This window comes from Symphodus melops, assembly GCF_947650265.1.
Source record: "Symphodus melops genome assembly, chromosome: 2".
NCBI lineage: Eukaryota > Metazoa > Chordata > Actinopteri > Labriformes > Labridae > Symphodus > Symphodus melops.
This window is the reverse complement of record NC_136692.1, coordinates 20409647-20428258: the sequence shown is the minus strand read 5'-3', so window position 1 is coordinate 20428258 and position 18612 is coordinate 20409647. Positions and strand designations below refer to the sequence as shown.

Here is an 18612-nt window from a genome sequence, read left to right as displayed (position 1 = left end):
ATTTATTTGCTATTACTTGAAAATACTGGACGTTCATTTGCCTCTCACGAATACTATTTTGCGCTTGCAGTCATCCAGCTTTACGTCCAAACTCTCTGTGACGTAAACCAGTAGAACGTTCAAAAGCCTGACAGAAATACTACCGCCTCCACAAGGTTGGCACCTGACGTCATTCACGCAAATGTTCTTAGTAAATCACGCGCAAAACGCCCACGAGCCAAACGTGCAAGCTTTTGCAATGAACACGCAATTTAGTACTCTTTAATTGAGATCTTAGTAAATCAGGCCGGAGATAGTCCAACCACTCTTCCAACATTTACTTTTCAACGTTACACCTCTGTGACATTTGCATCAAAGACGAGACAGCACAGAGGTGTAAATTTCCCACCTTGAACTGAAAACAGCGACAGAGGTGTTTCAGGTGCGAGAGGCAATCTGAAAAGGGCTACTGATATCCCCCATAGATAACGTCATCTGTCTCATTGTTACATAATTGAATATCTTTTGGATTACTGGCTTCAACATTTTGCATATTCTTTGTATTTTATAATGCTATCATTTGCACATTACTTTCATCTTTCCCGGTCAAACTGTAATGCTGTTACACATTTGTATGTAATTTTATTGTACGTGTTTTCAAACAGCTTTACCTTGACATTGCCTGGTTATTTTGGTTCAGATTTGCTCCTTAACTCAATGTCTATAGTCTACTCTATTTTATTATCAAGTTCAACCTTGGGTTTACAGTGTGTCAGTCTTATCAGTTTTTTAAATAAAGTGATTTGAAGAACTGCTTTAGCTGCTATTGATGTCAAATGTTTTGATCCTGCTATAGTGTCAGTAATTAATAAAGTCGTTAATTTCATATTAACTGCCTCCTCCTGAACCAAGAGTGTATGTATTGTGCTATTCTACTTTCTTAACTTTGTCTGAGTTCTGCTACGTAACACTTATTTCCAGGTGGATCAACACATAAAAAAATAAGTATGGTTTCCCCTCCAAAACTTTAAAATATTAAAAATAAATGTCCATGATAACATTGTAGAATTGTCAAAATGACGGCAGCAGTATATGCTATTTATGTAAGGAAAGGATTAGTGGGGAGTCATAGTTGTACCATTGCCCCATGAACAACTGGGTGGAAGGTAAAGCAACATTCAAGTGAGAATTGTATGGTCACAAAGAATCATCAGATCAAATGATCATCAGTCATCTGTTTAACACTCTAACATGTTCCCTCAAAGTGTGATTATTAAGTATAATGTGTGAGATTAGAACTCCACCTCCTGATGGTTACTATAACATGAGAGAAATGATGTAAGATTCCGAGCAGAGCGTGCGGTCAGCAGTCAAGGTAAGACATGCAAACTTTTGACAACATTTTTTCACTTTTTCACATTCATTTTTTTTTCTGTTAATTAAGTGCCATCTTATTGATATTTAAATATTAATTCAGGTTTTTAACTGATTTTTGCATCAAACTGTTTCCTACAGATGGCAAAGCTGTGGCTTCTCATGCTCCTGTGCTGGACAGGTTGTCCTCTATGTCTGCCGTCCCGTGTTAAATTCATTGGTACGCCACAAGAGTGTGCAAAGGCTCAGTTGGTCCCTGGTTACAACCTTGGCGGAGAAGGATTCGACATTGTCACAATGGAGAGAAAAGGTGCATATGTCATCGACACTGAAACATGGAAGCTCGCCAATGGCACCTGCAAGCTGTACAGAAACCCCTACCTGAATGGAGAAACCCAGAAGGTCCCATCAGCCGTGGAGGACTGGAGACCCCTCCCGAAGTGCAGTACAAAGATCTCCAGTACAGTTTATAACTCAGTAGAAACCCTCGTCAATGATTCCACATCATCGGTGTCCAATGACTGGAAAATTGGTCTGGACATCCCAGTGGACCCATCTGTCACTGTCGGGGTTGGCTTCGGAGGTTCCCACTCCAAAGATTCTACATTTTGCATGCAGAAGTCGAAACAAGACCATTACAGCTTCCTGCGCCATTCTGTCCACTGTAGCTTCTACCGGTGAGTATGTGGTCAGATTTTTGTCATCATCTCATTGTTTTTGTCTCGTTAAATCAGAAATGCTCACTGTTTTTGTAATTAACAGTAAATGTATTTCTATAGGAAGCAAATAGCCTAATATAAAAGGCAAAAATCATGATTTAAAAATGGACTGACTGAAAGTAATTAATGTCCTTATTGTGCTTCACAGCTACAGAATGAGCATGAATCCTCCCTTGAGCCATGACTTTCAAACAGCTGTGAACTCTCTTCCTCCAAGTTCAACCAAAACTGAGCAATCATATCGTAGAATCATCGACACCTATGGAACTCATTACATCACACAAGTTGAGCTGGGAGGGCAAATAAAAGCAATCACTGCTGTCAGGACCTGCGAGTCAACCATGAGTGGACTGTCATCGACTGATGTCAATGACTGTTTGTTAGTTGAGGCCTCTGCTAGCTTTGTAAGCAGTGCCAAAATTGAAGTAATGAACAAATACTGTCAGGGGCAGAAAAAGAAGTTAGGCCACAGCCAGAGTTTCAGCACCAGGTTCAATGAGCGCCACACAGAGGTCATTGGAGGTAACATGAACGAGGCTGATTTCCTCTTTGAAGAGCAGTCACAGCCCTCTGTCTATTACAGCTGGCTGAGCTCCCTGAAAACCATTCCTGATGTGGTTCAATACAACCTACACCCCTTGCACACCATACTGCCAACAGGGCATCCTGCCAGGCCCGGGCTCAAGCGAGTGGTTGAGACATACATCAAGAAAAATGCAGTGTTGAGGAAATGCTCAGAAACCTGTCCCATTGGGCACAGGTCCAGCAAAAGGGATCCTTGTGCTTGTGTTTGCAACAATAATCCCAATATCAAGTCAAACTGCTGTCCTGCAGGGAAAGGTCTCGCCACACTGAAGGTGTTTCATCTCTACGCCCAGGGTCTATATGGTGACAAGTGGACTAAAACAGACGGTTCAGTTGAGGTGCATTACGGCAATCAGAATAAGCGCACTGTCATCATAAGTAACAATGACAATCCTAAATGGTCGGAGGTATTTGAATTTGGACCAATCACCATCAACATGAAAAACAAACTGACGTTCAGTGTGTATGATGAGGACTCTTACTGGAACAGTGATCTGCTAGGCAAGTGTTCATTTGATCTGCGTAGAGGGAAAGTGAGAGACTCCTGCATGTTTAACCATGGTACATTCTTCTTCTCCTACATAGTCGAGTGTGCAGGAAGTCTTAGCGGTGATCAATGTCAGGAGTATGCACCCTCCCCGATGAGCGACTCCCTTGCTAAGGTCTTCTACACCAGAAACGGGGTGCTAGCGGGAGAAATGGGGATGTAAGAATGCACTCAGGTCAGGCTGAAGTCAGCTGCTGGTGTGAAATTGTGTGATGAGAGGATCACGATAAGCAAGGTTTAGATTTCACCATAAACTTGCAAGTAGTTGAAAGCATCCTTCCCTATCTTCTTTTTTGTTTGACTTTTGTTTGCATTTTTTTTACATAATAATTTTTCACATTCAATGCAAATATGTGTTTGTGATCGTTTGTCATTATAAACTTTTTTCTGCTTATTTCCTGTAAGACAAACTCTGCAAATAAAGCATCATCAAAGACAACATGGCTTTCTGTCTAATTCAATTCATACTATTCACTTTAATACAACATAATAATAAATAATAATAAAGGCTGCTGTGTTGCCTGGCGTCATAGTCTGCAAAGCATTGCAGAGAAAAACTATGTTCTAACCAACATATCATCATGGTTTTTTAGCACCCGCAGAAGTCCTATACGTGCTATAAGTCCTAAACCCAAATACAGAAAGAGGAGCACATTTGAATAAAGCAGGGTGAGTAATGGTTGGAATTGATAAATATGTATATACATGTATATAATTTAACACAGAATAATGACTCTGTTAGAGAGTGGTCATTTCTTTTATCTTGGCGATTTGTCTGATGAGCTGACAATTATGTCTGTTTTGCTGTCTCTGAACAAGACAGTTCTAAGATTCACGTTCAGGAGTTGAGGGGTGTGTTTGGTGGGATGTCACAAAGATCATCAGCTCAGAATGATGTCCTTTTGTTGGCAAGTATTTAATTCAGTATTGACAGCTAAAAGTTGATGAGTCCTCCAAACAAAGAGACAATGTGGAGATATTTCCTAATATAGTCAGGGTATGCCTGGTGAATGTAAAGTGAAATGAGGTCACGTTTGAGGATGATTACAGGTGAGAAAACAAAATGATCATACAATTAACGATTAATCATAAGGCAACAAATCATTAAAACAAGTCAATAAATAAAGGTTCAACAAATTTCGGACAAGTCAATGATTCAGTAAGCCAGCTTTCTGCCTTCAGCTTATTTTAAAGCCCTTGTGGACCTGATGCTAATAGCAGGGTCACCTTTAAGGCGGCCAGCTGGCTCATAGTTGTGTCAGCATTTCTGCAATACAGACTGTGACCAGATCTAGTCAACTATTAAAATCAATTCTTTTTCTATCCGGGAGCCTCAACATAGATGTCAGGTCTTTGGGTGATGTGAAATCAAGAAAGAAGAATTCATACTTGAGGGACTTTCCTATTGTCAGCTCAGCTGTAGAGGAAATGAGTTAATGCTCAACAACAAACTAATAATGTAACTGAGCTAAATCCATGCCCACTGAAAGTTTCGTTATTATAAATGCACATTTAGAGCTTTTGAAAAATATTCTAATCCTATTATAAGTGGAATATCACATGACCTTCACTTTAATACAACGTGAAACAAAGGCTGCTGTTTTGAGTTGACAGTTAACTAATAAGAAATGATCATAATGAGGAACAGAAACCCAAATAAAGGAAGACGAGCACATTTGAATGAAGGAGGGTGCAATTGTTTTGTTGGCCTTCCTGAATCATCGTCCATCAATTAGAAAACAAGAGGGTTGGTTTTTGGGGGGTGTTTTTACCTTAAATTAAGCATACAGCTTTCTTTAAAATAAACTTGAAAGTAAAACGTATGAATTATCCTCTAACTTAATAAAATATTTTTTTATTTACGGTTGTATAGTGTTTATCATGGCCCTCTTATAGCCATTTGTCTGATAAGCTGACAGTAATAGTCTGTTTTGGTCTAAAAAAAACTGTTCTAGGATTCACGTGCAGGGGTTGAGTGTGGGGCAATTCATTTGTGTTTTGTCTTATGTCACAATGATCATCAGCTCAGCATGTGTAATATATGTTTGGAAAAGCTCAATATACTGTAGAAAATGGTTTCCTAAAATAAATCTCATGCCAATCCTCTTACTTGCATGTCTCTGGATAGAGTGAGAAAACAACAAAAGACGGGGGTCAGTTAAATGAGGAAAAAGACTTTGATGTTCAAGAACACAGTAAAGCTTCTTTGCAAGTTAAAACAGCCCAACAAGGAGCTTTAGCTTATTCTTCTCATTCAAACACCAGCAAACCATGCTTAGTATTGACACCTCTTTTGCACACTTCTTGAAAAGGAAGTTCTGCAAACACAAAAAAGGTTAAGCCTGAGGCAGCCTGACCACATTATGTGCTTCCCATTTTCAGAAGATTTCTCACACCAGTGTAGTTTTATCTGCACAATTTCGACTGTATGTCATGTTCCTTCAACACTAAGTGATAACTTGCTAAAAATCTGCCCATAAAACATGCAGGGATCTTTTCTTGTTGTTGCCATGTGTTTCTCAGTCCATATTTGAAGAACTCTGTGCAATCTACACAGCAGTTTGTAAAAGATTTTCGATTTGAGTTGTATAATCATTGATTTCATTTGATGATATTTTTTCCAATAAGCTAATAACTTTTTAGTCTGCAAAATAATCAAAGGCCCAAAGTAGAGAGTCACTGTGATCAATTCTTTACTTCTCACTCAGGATAAGCAAACCCAAGATGCATGCACAGTCATTGCTAGGTGAACAGACTGATCATCAAAACATGAAGCATTGTTTGATGTGTTTAATCTTTTGAAGATGTAACATTGTACGAGAAACCTGTCGATGTTTTGAGAGAACTTGATCCTCCCAAAGCGTTTCATGAAGTCATAAAGCTGATATTTATTCACAGTATATAGTTAGATGAATAAAAAGTGCGGCAATGACTTCATTTCTTATGGAAGTAAGTTGAACTGGTTTGGTGTGCTGACTGAAGTCTAGCTCTTCTAAAGCGTAGTGGGACAGTCAGTCATCAATTTTATTCATCAACATTAAACTAAACTTTCTTGTAACATTGGTCCAAATGGTGCTAACAGACAGCAACACACTGTGAACCTCATTTTAGGTATGAAGGCACATCTGCCTTACCTGCTGTAGGAGAGCAATTTCTAAAGATTGAGTTTTGATTTATCATTTGGATGAAAAATTCACCAATCCTTTTAGACGACAAAAGCTAAGGTATAAAAGAGAAAATATTTTTTGTCCTTCATCCCACCTCACAGTTACATACTCAGAGATCTCATTTCCTTTCTAATTGCTAGTGGCTAATGATGGTTGAATAAAGTATATCTTTTCTTTGAATTTTTTCTTGTATTTTTATTTTTGTTCTGCTAAAAAAACACTGACTGTGTAAATCTGTCTTAAAAAGTCTGTGGGACAGTATTTCCTTTGGTTCTTCTGCAGTCTTTAACTCTTCTTTTCTGCTATAATATTCACTTTGTGAATTCAGATTGTTGTATGTGTCTTTTTATAACCTAGTTTTGAAAGTTTGGAAGGGTTTATTTTCCTCCATTTGTGATTAAGTATGAGACGTTTAATTTCTTAAGTCAGGTCGATGGCACCATCTTCTGGACAAACTGGAAGACAAAAGATCGAACCACTGATCTTCACTCTGTGTGTAACAGTGAGCTGCAGGTTGTGTTTGTCCTTCATCTCGCTCTGACAATGCATTCATTCAGTGACAGAGCCAGATGAAGGACAATGTAGAGAAAAGCTTCAAAAGACAAGTTTCTGAAACTCTGATACATAGGTTCAGCTGCGTAATTGTAAAACTCTTTTTTTTTTTTAAAACAGTCTTCATTCTTTTTTTCTTCCATTTAAAATCTCTTTAGAAGAAGGTACAAATGACCACACTGTACTGGACCAACAACATATTTGATATACAAGAAATGTTATTTGTTATTCTAATGTAACTAACAAACTGCTGTGGGAGTATAGGTTCATCTGACAACAAGGGTGATTCTTTGCCACCAGCTGTCTTTTCTTTCGATCTGCTATGAGATAATTTGCTGCACAGAGGATGTGGTTGTGGAGTGACCTGCTTTACCCTCTCTCTGTTTACTTTTGACAACAATTTAAAATATGTTTGAAGATAGAAGTAGATAGAAGTTATGATAGCCTATATGTATGGCTGCCAGCAGCAATCAATGGATCTTTTATAATACATTGATCTCTACTATACATGAGAGTGCATGCACGGTCCTGCATGGTAAAAATGGTTCTAAAAAATGAATGTATGTGTGTGCATGCATGTTTCCAGAGGACATAGGCACGTGTGTTGCTGGTGTGTAACATACAGTATGTGGGCCTTATTTACACGAGCTTAAAGAAACATTTTAACCAATCACTCTGCCTCTGTGTACCAGCAACACCTGCTCTCTCTGTTATAAATAGACGGTGGATACATCAATTCCCTCGTGTCAGACAGCTTCACTTCAAAAACTTTTGTTTTGACAGAAGGAAGGAGACAAAGACAGATGAGAGATGATGAACAGAGGAAACCAGACTATACAGAAAATGGCTGTAATGTGTTGATATGGATTTTATATAAATAATTAATTCACTAAGATGAAAGGTCTGTTGTGAAGTTTATCTTTATCATCTAAAGGAACTGGTTCATTTTCTTATACTGCTTTAGAAATGAAGTGCAATTAAATCTACTCAAAAGTGTTTTAGAAACAGATGAAAGATCATGAAGATGCAATTCTGAAACCATCTGAGCTTTTGTATCCAAACAAAATTGTCCTACTTTATTTCCGGACATCAAACATTACTCTTATGTACATTTCCAGATTCCAACAGCTTCATAAATGATTAAAAATGACACTGTTATTCCTGCAAAAATACACGATTTTGTTGTATTCATAACAAAATGTGAGATTTGCTATATGTAATACCAAAGCTGTAATAAAAATCTTCAATTTCTTGTAATTTGATGAAACTATAGTGCCCCTCTGTGGAATTAAACTAAATTGCAATTTTTTAAAAGGTCGAGGATATTTTGTGTTGAGTTGTGGTACTGAACGAGCAACAGCAGAACTGCTTTACTTGCAGAAAATATCCTGTACCGTACCAAATACTGACAGGAAATCTGAATAAAATCACTATAGTTCATTTCTGGGAAAAAAAGATTTTCTTCTTGGAGACTCTTTTAATAGATAAACAAAGAGCGAGAAGCTGATACTGAGAGGAGCAACTTACTCTCTCTTTTCATTTGACAACACTTCGATATGTGTTTAACCTCTGTGTTTCAATATCTGTCATATAAATGTTTGTGTAATCATTTGTTTTAAAATGACGTTTTAATGTTCTTGCTTGTTTTGATAAAAAGCAAGATGTGACTTGTTTTTAAAAAGTGCTATATAAATAAAGTTATTTTCATTTTTACTACACAGTATGCATATTGTACATGAATACATGCATTGGTACCTTACACTTATGGGAAATACATATATATGTTTGTATAATTGTGCACATGCATCATATTTTTATTCAGCCTAAGTACCCTGAAGATCCCCCAATCACTCCCCTCTGTGTACCAGCACACCAGCTCTCTTTTTAACTTTAACTGTTTTTAAAACAGTTCAAGTAAATAATTTTGCCATTCGGAAGCAATGAGTCATAACAACTTCTTTTTTACATAAGAAAGGGGCTGATGATAAACTGTAGTATAAAATACATTTGACTATTTCTAGTTATTTAAAATGAAACCAATAGCCCTCTGTGCTAACAATATAAATTTCAACTTTCAGACAAACAACTCCAGGAAGCCTCCGTGTAGTACAGGCTGAGCAGCAGCAGGGGGAGAACCTCTTCATATGAACACAGATGTGAAAGGACAATCTGTATTAAATGCATTCATTGCGCTCCCCTTTTTATGTGCACAACAACAATTCTCACTGAAGGACCACATTATGTCAGTGCATAATAAACACAGTAAACAGTAAATTATTCATCTTGTAAGAAAGTGCCATGAGTGCTGAGGTGGATGAAGAATTCAGGTCATTAACTTTGATTCAAGAAACTCTACAGTTTGAAGATTTTAATGGAGAAAGACCAGCAATGCTTCTAGAATGCTATACTTGTTGAGTTGAAATATTTCAGCAAATTGATAATTGATTTAATAAATTAATATATATGTGATTATAAACTGAGTAAAGCATTTAGTCATGATAGCTGATTAAATACGTTAACAAACAGATATATGTTTTGCACACATTTTAATAGGCACATGATATAATGATGAGTGATGTGTTCAGTTTGACTGCGTGCATTGATCCGTTTTAAGGATTTTAGACACAACACCTCAAGATACTGCAAACACAGGTTTATGACACGTATAGCTTTACAAAGAAACATATACATATATATATATAAATATAATATTCTTCTATCATTAGATGTTCAGCTGTGCTTCAAGTTTGTACAATCCCAGTGTCAGATATGTACAGCCATCAACAGAATGGGGTTCTGTAATCTCTATGTTGTTGTGACCCTTAAGTGTCTGGCTGGAGTCGAACCAAGGTGAGAGGTGAGAAGGACTTCTCATAGAAGGAAACTCTTAACCCTTTATAGGGCAAGTGACTATTTTTGGTAGTTTCCGCAAACATTACATATGGCCACCTTTCTGCACCTCAGTAATGTCGAGAAGCATGTGATTCTCACTCAGCCAATCAGAAGAGAATCACACTACGTCACTGATCCTGCTATTGTGGCATTTGAACCAAATATAGTAACTTTTCTATGTTTACTACAATTAACATTTTTTTAAATGTTTTAACAGAAATAAAGTTATGTTATGTCCCTGAATAAAAGGTTGATTTTTTTTAATTTCAAAGTACTTCTATGAGTGCCCTGTAAAGGGTTAAAGGAGCCACTGGGTTAGATGACTCAGGTACCTGAAGTTTATTCTGTTCATACTAAACATAACCTTTAGCAGCATTCAGCCAGGGATGCCTGACCATGTTTGATTCTCGTCTGTGGCAAAACCTGGAGGGTTTCTTTAGGTGAGCATCTCTACAGTAACCTGTCCTAGAAGATATCAGGCGAGAGGGGAAAATACCTCCCCATAGAGGAAAAATGTTTATTATGTAGCTTCAAGAGCTTATTTTTATCTTGAAATTAGATTTAAAAAATGTTGGATTAAAATATGAAACTACATTCTAACAATAAGACAATTGTGTTTTGGGGCTGAAGTCTAATGCTTCGGTTTTAATCGTAAAGCCTAGCTTGGGTCAGGGGTCACACGTTATTCACAGCTGGAGACCTGTATGCATGGCATCATACTTTGTATGTGAATCCATGTTAATTGCATGTGTTAAACAAACAAATAATCAAGTGTGGGGAGTCAGAGAGGAGCTATCATGGCACACAGTACATCAAACTATTGGATGGATGGATGGATGGATGGATGGATAGATGGATAGATAGATACTTTATTGATCCCGAGGGAAATTCGACACAAGACATTAGTTATATTACACACCCGCTGTCCCCCTCCCCTCTGTACACAATAATCCCCAAACAAGATTTAGCCCCTATGTGACAAAGAGTAAACATAATTACAGAATAAAACTTGCGCAGTTAACATTAACATTAGAATTATGCTTATATAGCATAAATGTGCATAACCTGTGAAGGAGAGAAAACACATGTGCTGATTAAAAGAGACCTGTAAGCAGTTAGCTTGCCTTAGAAAGAAAGTGCTGACTTTCTAGAAGTTTGTGTTTGTGCATGTACAGTGGTGTTTGTGGTAGTGCCAGAAGTGTGAGAACAGACATTAAACAGTCAATGCAGACAGTTAGATGAAATACAATATTGAATTTACTTGTGAACAATTAGAATCAATTATTATTTCTGAACTGTACTCATGATGATATTACACCATACTGATTATGATAATCCATCACAACATTGCAAGACAACTTTTAGGTCATCATATTAATAGAAGCATCATAGTCCATTTTTGAATACATTTATTTGATAGATAAAAAAAAGCACAGCATGTCAGAACAAGCATAAATACATGTCATAATCCTGCAGATGTTTGGTGTTCTCTCTTTGGTTTAGTGTTTGCTCTGTGGACTAATTCACAACATCGAAGGTTTAATCATTTTTGAGACACTTGAGCTGTGTATTTACGTAATATATGAGACTGTTATTACTCAGCAGGCACTTCAGTTCCATATAATATGACGATAATAAACTGCACATAAATAGCACCTTGTTACTCTATACACACTTTCAATACACACTTCTCACAATCTTGACAAAAGAGACTTTGATAAATAAACAAAAAGGATCTGCAAATCAAACTGTAAACCTATGGAGGTCAACCTGACAAACTGCCCTAAACAGCCATCCCAGAATGATAGGTGATAACTAGATATGGGTAAACACTGTAAACAGATAGAGAGATCTTCATTCATATAGGAAAGCATATGGAATTACATCAAAGAAGGGAGATCCCTTATCCTCACTTTCCTTCCATCTGCAATTAAACAATGACCACTTCACCAGCAGCAATTATTCAGAATCTGCTGCTCTTCCAAAACAGGTCATCTTAGTTCTTCAACTTGACAATCTCCTGCTGGTCCGGCTTATCCACACCCCATTCCTCTCTCCTTCTCTCGCTCCGAGAAGAAAAGAGACAGAGACAAGGGGATTTGCCTCACGCTAGGTAGCTGTTTTATGTGAAGCATATGAGAAAGGAGAGAAGAAAGGAGAGAGGTTTTTTTGGTGAGGCTTGGCAAAGAGAGCCAGGAGCCCACTTGAGGAGCAGTGGGTCTTAGAGCTGGATGATTTGTTTAGTGAAGCCCTCTCCAGCCAAAAGGAGGATTAGCTGCACGCAGGTTCCCATGGAACCAAGGCGAGATGGTGAGGGCTTTCAGAGGTTACCACACCCTGCATGACTTAACATGCATGACACATTTAAAAAATACATATTTTTATACAAATTCAACAGATACTATGGATCGCTCCTCAAATACATAACCATGAGTGCAGAAACCAAGGCCATGTGTTAAGTTACTCAGCACTCTACTTTATGATACATCCAGCTTCTGACTGCAGAAAGCTCAATGTAGGGGTTGACATACTGTTTTGAATTTAAGTCATATATTTGATATTTCACTGAACAGCACCAGTGGAAATATAAAAGTGCATGAATTCCAGGATCCAAATCACAATTTTGCATGAAAGGAATGGCAGGATTATGATTTTGAAACCTTTGTGCAGGCAGCAAAGGTACTAAATAAGGCAAGATTGACAAACTTCTTGTTATCACTTGGTTCATCATCCACTAAACAAAACCTCACACAATAAAACAGAGCTTCGATAAAATGTCAAAATAACAGCCTTCTTTTTCATGACTAGTGTAACATCCCACCCTAAGGTGGCCCGATGGAGTGAGGGTGCATGACGTAGTTGCTCTTTCATTTAATTTTACACTCAGTTGTCAGTTATCCAACAGACCTTATTAAAACTTATGCAAATAAAACAGACCCTAAATATATCCAATGTTTAAACATATATTGCTTGTTCTTACTTATAAAAGATATTTCAATCCAACTGTTTGACCATTGTGTAGGGATTACAGAATTTTCAGTCAGGTCGTCTAAGAGGTTTCATGTCACTAAATGATTCATATAAAACCTCTCTGTATGATGCAACACAGTTTAAAGCATTATAGGGACTGTCACAGAATCAACAACCTGTATCATGGGTCTAAAATCTCACAGTTGTATATGAGGAGCGTAAGGAGAACACCTTAAGTTCATTTATTGTGAATGCTGCCATCTGCTGGACAAGATGAGTGAAAGTAAGTTTAATAATAAGTTTACCTTGTCTCCTCAAAACACTTCTTCTGTTTCATCAATCAGTGATGCTCTGATATTTGATGGAAGTAAAGAGTCATGATTACAGAATATGTTCATATTGATGTTGTATACATCTATTCAATTCCGTCAATCTTTAGATACTGTACTGTACACATTATGCATTTATTAATAACAACTCATCATTGTACTCTGTATGATCGAGTTAGCTAACCTACAGTGTCTATTCCTAGACAAAATCATTGGTATGTCCTTTTTAATAAGGCTATACGTAACTTTCTTTTCTCATACTTTGTGATTTTATCCATGTAAAAACAGCTGGTTTCTTCGTTTTGAAAGTAGATAGAAGGCATCAGTAAGATGTGTCAGGTTGATGATGCTTTAACTAAAGACTTTCTGCTCTGATTTGTTTTTGTTTCTTTATCTGCGTTTGTAATTCCTGTGTTTTTACGTTTTTATTTGTTCGAATGTGCGGCTGTCTGTCTTAGTCAAGACACTCTTGAGATTCTTAATCTCAATGACGTTTTCCTGGATATATAAAAAATAAAGAGAGCCTGCCCCCCACCCCCCCAAGGCTCAAACAGTCCTAGTGGTTGCTGGAATTGTCTTGATCTTTGAAACCACCTTAAATAAAGTGAATTCCATGCCTGCAGGACTGATGTAGGAGTGAAAGTCTTTGCCCTTTGGTGAAGACATTGATCATGCACAAGTCATATCTCCAAATTATTCCCAAGGCCAAAAATAAATTTAACTGTGGACTGTTTGTGCTGTTTTCTAGCACCAAACTTTTATTCTGTCCCTCTAAATATATTCTCCAGCAGTAAATCTTAAACTTTAAAATTTGGACTTTGTAATACTTAAAATATTTGCCAGAGATTTTGCAATTGTCTTTGATTTGCTGTTTTCCAACTGCAGTTAACAATTTAAGGGATAGGTTATATATGCCTTTTCAGATTTTTGTTGAGCATTGAGGCAGGGGATGCAACGCTCTAATCTCAAATTAATATGAGCAATATTTAAAGAATAGATCTTATGATTTAAAAATCAGATTATGTGGTTTAAAAGTTACAAGACAGTACATGATTAGTTGATGTTGCTAATTCTTAGATAATTTAGCTAACTGAACTGCTGAGGTGAAGGGTTGTCAAGTTTTGTTGTCAGAAATAGTGGTTGTTCACTGGGTCTACACATTATTCCTTCAATTGATTATGTTGCTGAGGCAGCTAAATGTGTGCACCACAGGAGTGAAAAACAAAATTCCCCAAGGGGACAAGAATGTGTATGGTGTGGTATATGTGGATATTGTATTAGTGTAGCTTGCATGTTAGATACTGGTATCTATGCTAATACCATCGTAACTGCTGCACTAAAATGCTGCCCCTCCCACCTTGGACTCACCCAGTTGCTGGGGCTGTCCACTGCAACCTGGGGAATCTTTTCTCCCTTTCATCTCACTGTACCACCCCAGTGGGCGATTGAACAACTGGTAGCACTACTGTCAACACCTCCCTGTACATACCACAGACAGCCCAGCTTAGCCTTGTGGCAAACATAGCACAGATTAGCATGCCAGCAGTCCTCTTCCCAAACATCTCTGACAGCATTAGCACATGTTAAGTCAAGGGCGTACGTAAGAGCCAGCTGTCAAGTTGAGGGAATTCCTGGTGCTTCTCTCAAGGTCGCTCCCACCATTCAAAGCTATGGTGCTCTGTCATGGCTCCCACGCTAGGTGTTAACTCGTATCGCTAACAGTTTAGCTTGGACGTTCTGGCATGTTTGAGAGAGAATCTTAACTGGTGCTTAACATTTACACAGCAGTGTGACAGTTTGAGATCGTCACCTGTCACACAACACAATGTGTTTTATGAGAAGTTCACAGAGAAGGCATCTGCTAATAACTGTATTCAAACTTTAAAGTACCTGGTAATAAGGAACAATGACGGAAGATGTTAAAACAGTGGCTGCCCTTAAGATAGTGCTGATTATGAGTGATGATGAATAAACTAATATTTAAGTCTACTAGACCCAAAACAATGGTCAAATTCATCCTACAAACATTTGGGCATAAGTGTACGTCAAAAATGATAGATTATTAGTCCGTATAGAAATTAAATCCAAACCTGTGCCCATGTTCACAAAGCCTTGTGAGTAATAAAGTTGCTGCCAGGGACACAATTCTAAGAAAATTCTTAGAATCAGGACATTTTCTAACAATGTCCCCTCAGTTCAGACTAGATCCTTGTAAAGATAAAAGCTATTCACAAAATGTCTTAGGCCTATCCCTTAAAAGAGCTCCATGTGAGGAGTAGAGAGGATGACTTCTAACAGGCTTAAAAGTTTCTCGAGCTGAGAAGAAAATTCAGAAACGTTTTTTAAACCCTACAAGAAGTATATTTTTTACTCATAGTTGGGCACAAAAGACAAAAATGACTTGTGCAGACAATTCAATCCATCTCTGACTTTAAGTACAAAGTGAGACGTGTGTCAAAATGTGTGTTACGTTTCGCTTCACGTGATCAGCTCCACAGGTGCATCCAATCACTAATTAAGGCCCTTTACCTGCTGATGTAACGATCCGCAGGTGAAGAAGCTGCTGCATACGTGGGTGTGTGATTTCAAACATCTTGTCGGCTACATACCTTTGAAAGTATGTCTGACAAATTATCACAAAAGGTGCTAATTTAATAGTGTGTAATTACACAATGTCTGACTAGATTCTATGTAGGATTTTTTTTCTCAATTGTTTTAGATCAACCAATCACAGCCTCTGACAAAATGTGTCATATCTAGCAACGGGGTCAACCACGCTTCCTCACAAAGATAACATTTTCTGTCTCTTTCTTGCTCCGAGTTGCTCTGAGAATCTTCCTTTTAAGCTCAGACTCCTTGCTAGGATTGTTTAACTAATGCCTGGTTCACACGGCAGGATTGTAACATTTTTGGCCGATTTCCCAAACCTTAAAGACCACACAAATGGCGATAAATAATCACAGGTTTCACAGTTTTTGTCGTACAGTGTATGGTCACACAGCAAACATCATCACACCACACACAAACCGATTTCCCTTGCGAACATCCCCCAATCAGACGAGAAATCTCGAAAAACCTCCCAAGATAAAACGTGTTTTGATTTTTCAACATCAGTCAACAGGCTCATGCTCGTTTTCCCCTCAGGGGACGATACACACGTGTTCTGTGTTCTTGTGTTTCCCACCTTGTTTATTACCCTGATTAAACTTACCTGTGTCATTAGTCTCACCTGTGTCTGATTACCCTATTTAGTCTATTTAGTCTCTGGGTGCGTTTGGATAGTCCCTCCTATCTACTTTCACTATCCACTTTACCTTAACCCTGTGAAAAAGTCACAGGGTTAAGGAAAAGTGTAAGAAGAATTCATAAAGGATTTAGGAAAAGGCAATTGCGTTGTTTTGACAATCCGACCACACTTTCACTAGGTGACATCATAATAATGTGCCGGCGGTGGAGGTTAGTGAGGGGGGTCTGCCGTGGTGGAACTACAGTTTACAGAAAATGGACTACAAAAAGCTCATCTAAAAATGTTTCCCCTGTGCCTTCTTACCAGTGACATAATCCTAAAAACGTGTGAATAAAAATAAAAGGTAGGCTTTGATGGTTTTATAACATCAACATCACGTTAAGAGTTCACCTCTGGGTTTAAGATTGTTTAAAGTTGTTTAAAGTAAATTATGATCTGACTATGATCTGCGTCCCTTATCCTTTCTTTTTTTTTATAAACAAGGTTTTATAGGCCTATTACAATTTCTTGTATTAAATCAACATCAAATAACAGCAAATCATCTCCACAAACTTGATACAAGAATGTATAAAAGCAATGTTCACCTTCTTCACACACACAATGAAAAGAAATTAAATAATTACAAAGGCTGTAACTAATTAAGTCAAATCAATACACAAATCATTCAATATGCAGATTGTCTCCACATTTCTCCTCTAATAGATCGTTAGTTTCCGTGAACACTCGGATACGGGTCTAATGCGCGAAGTGCTTGTTACAGTTGCGGCCGCAATGAATTGTGGGGTGGCACTTTCTTATCTCCTTTTGTAAAGGATGGTCCAGTGTTTCCTACACTAAAGGAGGTTATAATGGAAGCATTGAGCCACCTTTCCTTAACTTTTAGAGAATTCGAACGGCTCTTATCATGGCCGCCACTTAACTGCTTTCGGGGTTAAGGAAAAAATGCTAGTGAAAGTGGATAGTAGGGACAATCCAAACGCACCCTCTGTCTTTGTTACCCTCTGTGTCAGTTCATTGTTGTTTGCAATTTGTCGGTTTAGTATGCCGTTCGTTTACCTGGTTTGTTTGTCCAAACAATATATTTGTTTGGACATTTTTGTAAGTACATTTGTTGCCTTTTTGTTCCATAAATATTTTTGTTTTACCTGCAATTGGGTCCTCCTCCCTGTTTTCTGCCCGCACCCATGACAGCTCTCATATGCCTTTAATTTTACTTAATGTGTTTTTTTTAATTGAACTTTTTGTATTATGTTCACATTAATGGGGAATATGTAATATTTTACATTTTGTTTTTTTTGTAAGGCATTTCTGGATCCTCCTCTTGGTGGCTGGGGACCATTCACCTGATCGAGACGAACATAAAACATTTTAGTGTATTGCATATCACTTATATGCAGATTCTTTAGTTTGAGCCTAAGCCGCAAAAATTATCATATGGACCACACTAGGCCCACAAGGTCTCATTGAGTGTTGTTTGGTTTCACTTCTGCTTTAGTTTGAAAATAGACCTCTTTGAAATTAAAAAGATAAACCACTGCAGACGTCTCATTGGTCAAAGACACGTGACGCCCAGCACACCAAGTTTCAGTGGTCTGTCTGCATCTTTGCGAAAAGTATTTGAAATGTAATAAAACACAGCAAACATTAGGTCTATTTAATATTTCTTGAGAATGACCGGTTTGATATTCAGTTACTGACATTTGTAGGACAGTAAAGCCCAAAAATGTAAACATGTTGATGTTGCATCTTTTAATCTGAGAAGCAAGGTAGAATGTATTTAAATTGAAATAAAGTTGCATGTCTGTTCTTTACAACAGACGTACAGTAACTTATATTTACAGGTTGAGGTCAGACTCAAACCTGTCTGCAGCAGTGAGGATTACATGGGATGTTTCATAGCCATAGACTATCAATATTAATTTATGTAGCCTGATTGATGTCACCCAGCTGTTACTGCAGGGGACTTAAGAGCCCCATCGGTGGTGGTCGCCATGCTGAACTCGCTCTCTCACCCTAACCTTCTGTCAGCCTGACGAAAGGCTTAGACCTGGTGCTGAGGCAGGTCTTAAGCTTAAACTTTTTGACTAACCTTTACACCGGGTCAATCAGGTCAGCTACTTGCTTTGTTGTAAATGAAGCTTACCCGTCATGAAACCAAAATGGATAAATTATCAACATTTGGGTGTTAAGGTGACTAGAGGTGCTTTTGCAGCCAGACGTAAGTAGACACGTGACATACAAAAGGTTTTTG

The 18612-nt window shown here is 37.8% G+C and overlaps 1 protein-coding gene across 1 annotated transcript; it reads left to right on the top strand.

The window, feature by feature from the left end:
* The first annotated feature begins 1340 nt into the window (after positions 1–1340).
* On the top strand, positions 1341–3637 carry LOC306820076 (perforin-1-like). Its single transcript, XM_079337733.1, has 3 exons — positions 1341–1354; positions 1495–2030; positions 2221–3637. The coding sequence occupies exons 2-3, from the start codon at positions 1495–1497 to the stop codon at positions 3365–3367; spliced, it is 1683 nt and encodes a 560-aa protein (XP_079193859.1). The 5' UTR covers positions 1341–1354; the 3' UTR covers positions 3368–3637.
* The last annotated feature ends 14975 nt before the right edge of the window (positions 3638–18612 follow it).

Coding starts and splice junctions, on each gene's coding strand:
- LOC306820076 (XM_079337733.1), top strand. CDS start 1,495: ATGGCAAAGCTGTGGCTTCTCATGCTCCTGTGCTGGACAGGTTGTCCT. Junction 2,031..2,220: donor GTCCACTGTAGCTTCTACCG/GTGAGTATGTGG, acceptor TGTGCTTCACAG/CTACAGAATGAGCATGAATC.